A 12,278-nucleotide genomic window follows, 5' to 3' on the forward strand; every position below is an offset into this window, starting at 1 on the left:
GTTTATTGATTGATGGAATCTTGATTTGATCTTGGAACTCTATTAATAGGTGGAAGAGCTGCTCAAGAACTATGAAACATGTGCACAGTGAGGGCGAATGCCCATCTCTTCTGATCAATCAACCCAAGAAACTTCATCGCCAAGATTGTTAGGTATGAGAAAGTTGTTGACATCCCAAACTCGAGTGACCATCCTTGACGAGCTCCTTCCATTATCGATTGAGATAGCAAAGAGGAACTTGATCGGGATCTACAATTTCACAAACCCGGATGTGGTGAGCCCCAACGAGATCTTGGAGATGTACAGAGAGTACAATGAGGAACAAGCTAAAGTGATTGTGGCTCCGAGGAGTAACAACGACCTTGATGCGGCTAAGTTAAAGACTGAGTTCCCTAAGATGTTGTCTATCCAAGAATCTCTGATCAAGTTCGTGTTTGAGCCGAACAAGAAGACCGAAGTTAAAGTTTAAAATCCTGAGAGTGTTATTTGTTAAGGTAACGGTCCTAAACTCTTAAAAAAAACGCAAAGCAAAAGGAAATTTTAAAAAATTGTATTTTTGGGTTTACGGGCTAAAAATTATTGTGTTTTGTAATTTTTGTTTTCTTCTTCCCGGTGTTGTATTGTTGAAACAATACTTTTTATACAAATAAAAATGTGTCATTTGCGTTTTCCATTCTCTTTCAGTCTTAAGTAATTTATTTAAGCTTTGTTAACCAATCATTACTAAGTGGAAGCCCTCTTAGTGCAGTGGCTCGACTAAAGGTTCATTAATGTTTCTACACTATGAGGTCTGGGGTTCAAATCCCAAAAAACGCAAATTATGTAGAATATAGAGAAAAAGGGTTACAAAATGTCTTCAACATGGTGCAATGACGTATCATCGAACATGGATCTCATATGGCGGCTCGGAGCGATGCAGTCAGACGTACATTCTCATATGATGGTAGAATTGTCGGCTGTAGAATCGTCTATGTAATATTTCTCATCATTGTAATAGCATAATTAATCAGACGTTAAAAAAAAACAATCATTACTAATCAACCATTAGTTATTACTAGATCATTTGTCCGCGCTACGCGCGAATAGTGTACAATACATTTTTTCGCTTTATCTTTTTGATATTTTGAATTATTTGTCTTTATATTGCACTTAATAATAAACAGATAATGGTAACTTGAAATTTTGCATTACTATTTTTTAGATATTATCATATTAGTTCAAATTGTTACTCATGATTTGCATATTTGCATGGATGTGTATGACAAAAGATGAATAATTATTTTTACTGATTAGTATTTGATGATATATTTTTAATAATATTTTTAATAAATGATTTGTTTTCTGAATATACATAATTTTGTAAATTTTATTATTCTTTTTATGTTTTGGTCCTTATTTTCCTTTTTAATGTTAAAGATTTATCAATTCAAACCTAATATGTTTCCTTATAAAATCTTTATTGTTAATGAAATAATTTTTTTATAAAGTTAATCAGATTACATATTTATATATATATATATATATATATATACATATATAGTATATTTCACTAAAGACTATAACATGTAAAGAGTATAGCATCTAATTTTGCATGCCACAAAAATCTTTGAAACAGAATTTTTGTCAGGTTGTGCGTTTATTTCAAAGTTATAAGACTTTAGTTTTAAAAATATAATTTTTGCATTCAAAATTTTTTTCTTTTTTTCGACTAAAAAGATTTTATTAATTAAGCTGTAAAAGAGAAATGAAAATACTTAACTAACCATTCAGGAGGTACATTAAATCTAGAATAATCATGATAATCATAAGACTTCTTAGCCAAGGCATCTGCGGCTTGATTCTTCTCACGATGAATGGAATCAATAGAACACAGTGGAAGTTTGCTCATCCAATGCCTAATTTTCGATAGTAAATTCCCCAGTTCCACACTGTCAAGTCCCTGATTAATTATGTCGACCAAACCTTTACAATCATTCTCAAACCAAACCTGTCTCCAACCACTACTCCATACAAACTGAAGGGAAAGAAGGAAAGCCGCTGCTTCTGCTTGGAAAGCAGAATGAACATTATGAACCTGCGATGTACCTACTGCAATATATTTACCTTCATAGTCCCGAAGGATCCAGCCTATACCAACACAATGAGAGGATACCCGAAAACTGCTATCAAAATTGAGTTTGTACCAACGTTGAGGAGGAGGTTCCCAATGAGTTGAAAAGTTCCTTATAATTCTAACTTGATTATGTTGAGCCTGACCCCCTTCATAGCCTTGCGCTTGAATCCATCCCTGTAAACCAAGTGAGCTCTTTGATAAAAGATCTTGTGGTTGTACATTCCTTTTATTAAAAAGAAAGTCATTTCGTGATTTCCATAATGCCCATTCCTTATAATTTTTTTTATGTTTATCTTCAAAATATAATTTATAATTATTTATAGGATAAAAGCTGTTAGCAATATTTTTATTACTCAACTGGTTTAGCACAATTGCCTTTTAATCTGAAATTGTGTTTATTCAGAAATATGGAAAATGGGTAAGGTTAGCTTCAAAATTGTTGATTGGAATATTTATTTAGTATATTGTTTATTTTGGTTATCAACCTACTTAATCCCATAAAAATTGGATTATTTTATTTGATGTTTCTCATTAAGCTCGATCTCACACATTAATTTTAACAAAATGACGATGATTTTTATCCTAATTAATTGCACAATGCATCATAAACTCAGATCTCAGTGTTTAGAAGAATTAAGAAACAATCGAATTAAACCTTACATGATGCATCTTCTACTTAAATATGAATCCGTTCGTAAAAGCTTTAAACCCAATAATTCAGAAACGGAGAAATCGTAAACTACAAAACACAGTCATGGGAAGAGCAAATAAAACCCAAAGATTTCAACTCCCGAGTAATAATATGTTTTGACTTATAAATAATTTATGATTTCAGTAGTCCTAAGTCCTAACAAAACTTCCTTTTTTTTTGAGCAACCGTCCTAACAAAACTTCATGTTTCCTTTTTCTCGTGTACTCTCTTCTGAAACAACCAAACAACCAGATAAATCAGAAATTACCAAACACATTACAAACATATTTTCTCCTCTCTGCCTCTGTCTAAGTTTTTATTCTATCTCATAGAAACTGATGTCAAATTAGAGAACAAATCGCTAAACCGGTCTAAAATATTCGATCCTTCTTTATATATACTGCCAAACAAATAAAAATTTATAAAAAATACAAACGTAAAAAAAAACAGCTTATATAATAATTCAATAAGCTAAACTTAGAAGTTTTTCAATCCTCAAACAAATTAATAACATACTTGATAACAAAAATATTGAAAAAATTTTACTATGTTTGCTTGTATTTCCTAACAGCAATAATAAATGAAATTTCTTACAAAGCTTGTAACACTCCAATTCTCCTTGTGGAATCAGTTGGATTAGAAATGATAAGAGCTTAAAAGAGGTACATACAGTTTTCCAGGACCAAGCTCCAAGGTGAAGCCTAGGTTGCCTGGATTTTCTCTACACGAACGACCACTCTGTGATAGAGAGTTGTTGACTTGTTCTCATCTCTAGCCTTCTTCCCTCGGACTAAAACCCCAATGTGTATTCCATCACTGAGTAAGGAAGTGACAGCCGCCATCACCGTACTCTGAAACCAAAATTGTTCAATATCATGACTAATGTCATTAAATAACACTTCATGTATATTGCATAACCAAATCATCTAGAAAGGACATGTAAAGAGATTCAATCAGGCGCCGTTAGTTAGCCTTTATTTTCTCTATCAGGAACTTCAATAAAAAGCTCTGGAATCTTAAGGGACTTGATGCTGAACTTTAATGCAAACAATGAAACTAACATGAGAACCACATATCATACCTGGGTCAAAAAGGTTGTGTGATTTATCAACAGGTCCAATACAATGAAGACCAACTGCGGCAGAGGAAACACCATTTACTGCTTATTAATACGAACCAAAAAAAATCATGAACTCAAAACAGGCGAAGCCAGATAATGAAGCATCTTCATATAGACTGATACATAGTACATACCTTATTCTCCATCAGAATTTACAACCAATCCTTTGTCAAACAATCTTCTCTTCATATGAACGGTCTCATGCTTCCATGGGTTGTAAGTTGTAACAACAACATTTTTTTCTTGCGGTACAGAGTTTAAAAAAAAAATCTAGACAGATATCCACAAGAAAAGTAAGAAGTGCGCAGCAACTAAATAGGATGCTTCAAAGAAAGGCACAGTAAAATCTGATATTAACTTGTTCTGGTGTAGTCTATGTTGTGGGCTTGATCTATGTTGTTGTGTGTGGTTAAAAGACATGAAAACACAGCTGCCAAAAAAGAATCTAGCACACATAGATCTCAACCCCTAATCGTCAACAGTATCTTTAGGATCCGACCATAGGAGGTCACACATAGCACCATCATGTGGTACTTCTTGCTTATGGTCTATTGGCCTGATATGACATACATGTGTAACAGATTTACCGATTTGACTTAACTAACTCTATACAGTAGTAGCTGATATAATATATCGAGCATCCTGACAGTGAGTGTAATCATAAAATTAAGAATAATGGCTATACCTTTTTTTGTTCAAAGATGAGGAGCAGTTCCAAGCCAATAAGAATCCAACATTTTTCTGTGTTTCTCAACTCCCAGAAATTCGATTAATCGGAGTTCCGATTCGGCTGACCTGGTGAGACGTCATTAAATTTGAGGGTGGGGGAACTTTCCGGTGGATTTCGCAGGTTTCATTGCCATAGCCTGATCTTCTCTCAAGGAGGTAGATTTTGGTTTGACGTAACATTTGAGGGAAGGATTTAAATAGGAGAAGGGGGAGGTGGAACAAAACCACTAAGAAAGGATTGAAGAACAGAAGTTAATGATCCAGACTTTGTGATAAATACAGATAAGAAACAGAGATTGCAGGGAATGGAAGAGCCAGACCTCGCCGTCTTCGTCGAAGAAGATTAGGGTTGGACAGGTGGGCTTCATATGGACCATGGTTAATTATTATTAAAACCAAACGAAAAAGCCCATTTTCTCGTCAGTCAACAAAAGCGGTAGTCACGTGCCAGTAGAAATCATTGGCTTATTTTTCCATCCGACGTACGCACACTTTCCTTTGAGCATATCTCACTTTTATTATTTGTTTGATTTTTTATTTATTGTCTTTTCACTATTAAATAGGTTATGGACGAAAAATTTACTTGATAATTTTTAGAATAAAATTCAAATTAGTAAGAAAATATCATTCCATTTTATATCTTTTAAATTATTGCAATTTAATAAAGAAAAGTTCTAATTTTCCTATAACTTTTGATACCATATTTCAAATTTACTTTTAAATGATAACTTTTTTTATAAATAACTTAAATTTGTGATGAAAAAAAATTAGACTAATCATCCTAAATAATTTATAAATGTTTAAATATTATTTATAAAAGCTTAAAGATTATTTATAAAAGTTTATAAAATTAAACCCACCACTTAAATACTAAACTTTAAACAATTAATAATCATTAAATTCTAAATCCAAAGTTGGAATATTTTTGATTAAAAATATCAACTATGTTTAGTTCCTACCATGGATACATGCAAGCACATATGCGACCATTGGAATTAGGAACCTTGGTGACAACAAATAATCAAACAAAGAGATGATCAAACACAGTCTCTTTATTCTATTTTGTAAAATTGGTAGCAAAATCTCTTAAAACATATCAGTAGAGAAAGTTATAAGTACAAGTAGCAACAACAGATAACAAATGATGGTAGAATAGTTCTTTTTTTTGTTTTTTTTTTTTTTTGATAAAGGGCTTAAGATGGTAGAAGAGTTGCATTCAACAGATGGTTTCTTCCCAAGTATCCTCCCAATGTTATGGTTGCATCCGCCACAACCCTAGCCAACGTTCCTGCTTCCGTGGACAGCAATCCTCTGTTGTATGTTCCTTTTGATAGCCTCGATGACATTACCCGCGATAACAACAAAAGATTCACACTTATAGACAAAACAAAAGCCATTAGAAACAGTTGCTTCTTCAAGAAAACACATTTAGACAGAGGTTTGTTTACTTGTATACCTTCGAGTATTTCAGCAGCGACGAAAATTACTAGACCAGAGATTAAGTATGTGGTACGGTGTGTGGAACAAACATGTTAAAACTGAAGAGAATCCCGATAAAGACTATGATCTCAGATGTCAAAAGGATTATTTGCCTGCAGTTAGAGATGAATGCATATCAATCACCAAGAAGCATATGATCTAGAGTTTCAGTTTGAGGTAAGGGTTCGAAGATGTACCTGTCTTCGAACATGTTACTGATGTAACTCCCGACAAGAATGTTGATTGGTAGCACTGTGAGGCCAAGGCACGTCAGGGAGATTGCAACAGAGCTTGTTGTCCAACCAAAATAGTATGAAGTAACAACACTAGACTCCGACAGTAATATCTCCATCGCGTGTTTGAGCATGAAGTAGATCAACAGTTGCAATACCTCATATCTTCGAAAGCCATTTGCTGATTACTTCAGGACTCAAGGTAGAAGATGAAGATGATTGCGATGAAAGCGAAGAATCTGCGGAAGATTCTCGCTGACCTGCAAACTCTTTTGGTGATGCATACCGTCTTCTTACTGCATCTGTTAAGGTATGAATCAACAGTTACTCCATCTATTCGAAGACCTTCCTCGACCACTCTACTGTTTTCTTCTCTGTCTGTCACTGCATATCATTCAAGAGAGTCCAATCAATACTCGTTCCTGCTTCCGTGGACAGCAATCAATACTAGTTTCAATACTCATTTATACATATGCATGAGACTTTTAGAATATTATCATTATATTAATATATGTAATTTGGAACTTAGTTTATTTTTCACTTCATTCTAAGCACAATAATCTTAAGTTATACATAATCTTACTAAAATATATTTACATATCTAAGACAACAACAAACATAAATACAAATAAGAAAATTAATCAAAATTTTAATTTATTTAAAATAAAAAATATTGTAGTTGAATTTAGAGAAATAGATGAAAATCAATATATCCAAATGATAACTAAATCGATTATAAAAATAACAAAACCGACTAGATATAGCATATCTAAAATCATATGTCTAATTAATATAATATAAAATTATTAATTTAAGTTATACATACAAATTTTAAAGTAAATTAAAATTAAATGTAAATATCAATCAATTATTATAATATATTTACTTTATAAATATCTATAATCTGTGCATGAACACGGGAAAGTCAACTAGTAAATATTTTAAAAGAAGTTGAACATGATAAAACAAAATCATTTTCTATTGTTCTCCATTTAGTAATAGCATAGAGATGGTTGAATAATTTATTACCTTCTTTTTTTACGTAATTAAGAGTACCAAAAAAAAATGTTGAAATTTTTTTTTTTGGAACACGTTAAAAATATATTTAATGGAGATTAATTACCCATTATATAAATGTCTGACTTCGAGAGTAACCAAGCGACTTCTTAGTCTAAACGACATTCAACCTGTTCATCTTCTTCCCCAGCCAAATCAAACCTCGGCAATGGCTGAATCTCACACGCGGGAGACTAACTGCGTGTACGTAGAGACCAGCCTAGACACTCATCTCCTGGTTCTCCTTCACGACCGTGAAACCATTTCCGATTTCAAAGGTAAAAGTGTATTTCACTTCAATCTCTACATACTCCATTCGATGGATCTGATGATTCTGGTTTCACCATATAGTGAAACTATGCAAGGAGCATCATCAGTGTTTTCCCCAACTTGGAAAAATTGATATATCTGCGGTTAAGGTAACATCAGTGTTTTATTACTGCTCTTGCTTCAGCCATGAATGTCTTTTAGCTAAGTTCTGGTTTTCTTTCTTGGCCTAATTTAGGTTAATCGTCAGAATACATTGGGTCTCCTTTTAGATTATCACTTGCCAGATTCTATGCTCCTGAGTATGGTTTTCAACGGCATCGGTCATAATTGTTGGTTTGTGTTTGTTGATGCTGCCGTCAAAGTCCCGAGTGAACATTGTTTAAACCATGAGTTGCTTGAGAAAGACAAGAATGATTCTCTACTTTTAGATGGATACGCTCTGGAAGCTGGAGTAGTTGAGAAGACAACAAAGACGAAGGAACTGGAACTTTCCGATGGAGAGAAGAGTTGAAAAAAACCAAAGGTTGATGATCTTAATCAATCTTCTGCTTCAGAATTTGATGTTGATGGGAGTCACGAGTTAAGTGGAAATGTTGAGGTTGAAGTTGTTGCTACTGAATCTTCACCGAGAAAAAAACTAGATGATGATACTCTTCCGGAAACAAGTAAAGGTATCCTCTGTCTATAAAAATTTGGATCAGAGAGTACTGATTGTTGGATAAGCTTGAGTTGAAAGTTTCCTTTTTCTTTATTTGAAGTTGTGTTTATCTTTAAGGATTAGGATATTATGAGTTGTGATAATACTATTAGGATTAGGAGTTATCTTAAGTCTTATATATATAGTGATGCATATTGTGATGCATAGTGTGTGAGTTTGTGATTTATGATTTGAGAACTTTGTGATTGAATAATAAGAGAAAGACTTCTTATTGATATTGTGATTCTATATTTGGTATCAGAACCAAACAAGAACTCTAAAACCGAAACAACGTGATATGCAATCAAGTGATACTATGAGTGATTTGAAAGACGAACTTGTGCTACGCAGCAAAGATGTCGGAGCAGCCTCCGTTAAACTTCCAATGCTAAATTCTTCTAACTACACTGTTTGGGCTATGAGGATGAAGATAGCATTAAAAGTTAGCAAAGTTTGGGAAGCAATCGATCCGGGAAGCAAAGCAGAAGATAAAAACAACATGGCCATCGCGTTACTATTCCAATCCATACCCAAAGCTTTGATCCTTCAACTCGGAGAATTGGATACTGCTAAATCTGTTTGGGATGCGGTGAAAGCACGTCATATAGGAGCTGAAAGGGTACGTGAGGAGAGACTACAAACTCTGATGGCAGAATTTGACCGACTCAAGATGAAAGATGCAGATACAATCGACACGTTCGTGGGGAAACTTTCGGAGATCTCTTCTAAGTCTGCCTCCTTAGGAGAGATAATAGAAGAGCCAAAGATTGTTAAGAAATTCCTAAAGAGCTTGCCTAGAAAGAAGTATATACACATTGTCGCTTCTCTCGAGCAAGTTCTAGATCTTATCTCAACAAGCTTTGAAGACATCGTCGGGAGATTAAAAGCATATGAAGAAAGAGTCACTGAAGAAGAAGAAGAAGCACTTGATGACTCTGGAAAACTGATGTATGCTGACTCGAAACAAGAAAACTATGGCAATACATACAACAACCGGGGTCGTGGACGTGGTGGTCGATCGAGTTGGCGAGGAAGAGGTTGCGCGCGTGGATCGTTTAAGCAACAAAGGGACGCGTATCGCAAAGGACGAGGTGGAGGCGGAGATGCATCTCATAGCACTTGCTTTAATTGTGATAAAGTTGGGCACTACGCCACAGATTGCCCTGATAAACTACTAAATCTTCAAGAGAGTGTCGAGAAGAAAGATGAAGAAACTGAAGAAGCTGATACTCTCATGATGAATGAGGTAGTTTATCTTAACGAAAATAAGGTGAACCTTAAGAAGTTTTAACCTGAAACAGACTCAATGGACGTATGGTATCTCGACAACGGCGCTAGCAACCACATGAGTGGCAATCGCTCGTTTTTTTACAAATTGGACGATTCGATTACTGGACAGGTACGGTTCGGAGACGATTCAAGGATAGATATAATGGGAAAAGGTTCAGTCCGTTTCATCATCAGGGGAGGAGAGAAGAAAGTACTAAAAAACGTGTACTACATACCAGCGCTGCGTAGTAACATCGTTAACTTGGGACAAGCTACTGAAGTTGGGTGTGAAGTTCGTATGAAAGATGACAAGCTAACCTTATTCGATCGTGACATACAGATGATGGTTAAGAGTACGAGAGCAAAGAACCGTTTATATAAGGTAAACTTACAAGTAGACCTTATTCAATGCTTGCAAGTAAAAGGCCATGGAGATAGCACGATATGGCACGCACGCCTGGGACATATCAGCAGGGAGACAATGAGGCGTATGGTTAGCAAAGAGCTCGTCAAAGGTATGCCTGATATTGATCGCACCAATGAAACATGCGTGTCTTGTCTAAAGGCAAAACAAACTCGGAGACCTTTCCCACAAGCAGCACTATATCGCGCAAAGGAGCTCCTTGAGCTAGTACATGCTGATCTCTGTGGACCTATCTCGCCTCCAACTTCGGCTCAAAAACGATATGTCTTTGTCCTCATTGATGATTTTTCTCGCTACATGTGGACAGCACTGCTAAAAGAAAAGAATGAAGCCTTCGAAAAATTCAAAAACTTCAAGATACTTGCCGAACAAGAAACACACACAAAACTGAAGAACCTACGGACAAATAGAGGAGATGAGTTCATCTGACGGGACTTCGAGGAGTTTTGCGAGAGACATGGTGTTAAACGACACTTGACTGCACCTTACTCTCCACAGCAAAACGGAGTAGTAGAACGACGCAACAGAACGCTCTTGGAGATGGCCAGGAGCATCCTAAAACACATGAATCTACCGAGTCATCTCTGGGATGAAGCAATAAGACATGCTACTTATCTGATCAATCGGGTCGCAACTAGGTCATTGGAAGGAAAAACACTGTATGAAGCGCTGAAGTTGCAAAAGCCAAACCTCTCTCACATTAAAGTGTTTGGATGTGTATGTCATGCAAGAACAGAGAGAGCCAGAAGGAAGAAACTCGACGACAGATCCAGAACTCTGGTCCATCTTGGAACAGAACCAGGATCAAAAGCGTATCGACTACTTGATCCATTGAGTAAACGTATTGTTGTCAGTCGAGATGTCGTGTTCGAAGAAGGAATAGAATGGAACTGGAGTAAGAACGAGCATGGTGACCCGGGAGAACTTGAAGTTGTTCTGAAACGTTTGATCAAGAACACAAACGAAAGTGAACCCTCACCTGGAGCAACCGAGAATGTTGGAGGTCATGATGAAGAACTTGATGAAGATAACGAGGACAGTGATGAAAACGAAGCAGACTCATTACCTAGACGCTCGACAAGGATCACCACCAAGCCTTCATATCTTGACGATTATGTACTTCTCGCTGAGTTAGATGGAGAGCGACTGTTGATGATTGTTAACGATGAACCTTGGGACTATAATGAAGCTAAGAAGATGAAGGTTTGGGTCGATGCGTGCAAGGACGAGATCTTCTCAATAGAGAAGAACAATACATGGAATCTTGTTGAACTACCGGATGGTATAAAGCCAATCGGTTTGAAGTGGGTCTTCAAAATAAAACGCAATGCTGATGGGACTATCAGCAAATACAAAGCACGACTGGTAGCAAAAGGTAACATGCATGGGGTAGACTACGACGAAGTGTTCGCTCTGGTGGCTCGTATTGAAACTATACGACTAATCATTGCTTTAGCTGGCTCACACGGATGGGAGATACATCATCTCGATGTCAAGACCCCCTTTCTCCACAATGAACTAAAGGAGGAAGTCTTTGTGAATCAACCTGAGGGTTTCACGGTCACGGGAGAGGAACACAAAGTCTACAAACTTAAGAAAGCCCTTTACGGTCTACGGCAAGCACCGAGTGCATGGAACATAAAGCTTAACCAGATCCTGCGAGGCTTAAACTTCGAGAGATGTTCTAAAGAACCTTCCCTCTACCGATAAGAAGAAAATAAGGAGCTTCTCATTGTAGTGGTTTATGTAGATGACCTACTTGTTGCTGGATCTTCTCTTCATGCTATACTTGAGTTCAAGAATGAGATGGGAGCTAAGTTCGAGATGAGCGATCTTGGGAAGTTAACGTACTACTTGGGGATAGAAGTTCTGCAATATGACGGTGGCATTATACTCAAGCAGGACCGATATGCTCGAAGAATCCTTGAGGAAAGCGGTATGAGCTCGTGCAACTTAACTCACGTACCTTTGGAGCAAAACGCGCAGTTTTCTAAAGGAGTTGATGAAAAGAAGGTCGATGAAAAGGAGTTTCGTAGGAACATTGGATGTTTACAGTACTTATTACATACATGCTCGGATCTAGCGTTCAGTGTTGGGGTTTTGAGTAGATATATGCAAGATCCAAAGGTGACTCATGGAGCTGCAATGAAACAAGTCCTCATGTACATTTGAGGTACTACCTCTCTCGGTTTATGTT

The 12,278-nt window shown here is 36.1% G+C and overlaps 1 protein-coding gene and 2 long non-coding RNA genes across 5 annotated transcripts; 2 read left to right on the forward strand and 1 right to left on the reverse strand.

Moving 5' to 3' along the window:
- Positions 1–97: 97 nt before the first annotated feature.
- On the forward strand, positions 98–469 carry LOC106420867 (bifunctional dTDP-4-dehydrorhamnose 3,5-epimerase/dTDP-4-dehydrorhamnose reductase-like). The gene has a single exon (XM_048755701.1). The coding sequence runs from the start codon at positions 98–100 to the stop codon at positions 467–469; it is 372 nt and encodes a 123-aa protein (XP_048611658.1).
- Positions 470–2,744: 2,275 nt separating this feature from the next.
- LOC106420911 lies at positions 2,745–5,214 on the reverse strand. 3 transcript variants are annotated; one of them, XR_007322119.1, is made up of 4 exons: positions 4,059–5,214; positions 3,886–3,963; positions 3,475–3,655; positions 2,745–3,035 (listed from the first exon to the last, which is right to left on the reverse strand). It is a non-coding gene; the product is annotated as an uncharacterized LOC106420911 (long non-coding RNA). The 3 variants fall into 3 exon arrangements; XR_001284081.3 differs by having other exon boundaries at positions 2,745–3,655; positions 4,059–4,480; positions 4,610–5,210; XR_001284077.3 differs by having other exon boundaries at positions 2,745–3,655; positions 4,059–5,213.
- Positions 5,215–7,187: 1,973 nt separating this feature from the next.
- LOC125585194 lies at positions 7,188–8,048 on the forward strand. Its single transcript, XR_007322120.1, has 3 exons — positions 7,188–7,699; positions 7,773–7,840; positions 7,927–8,048. It is a non-coding gene; the product is annotated as an uncharacterized LOC125585194 (long non-coding RNA).
- The last annotated feature ends 4,230 nt before the right edge of the window (positions 8,049–12,278 follow it).

This window comes from Brassica napus, chromosome C4 (assembly GCF_020379485.1).
Source record: "Brassica napus cultivar Da-Ae chromosome C4, Da-Ae, whole genome shotgun sequence".
NCBI classification, from domain to species: domain Eukaryota; kingdom Viridiplantae; phylum Streptophyta; class Magnoliopsida; order Brassicales; family Brassicaceae; genus Brassica; species Brassica napus.

Excerpts from the sequence above, each read along its gene's own strand:
- LOC106420867 (XM_048755701.1), top strand. The coding sequence starts at position 98 with ATGCCCATCTCTTCTGATCAATCAACCCAAGAAACTTCATCGCCAAGA.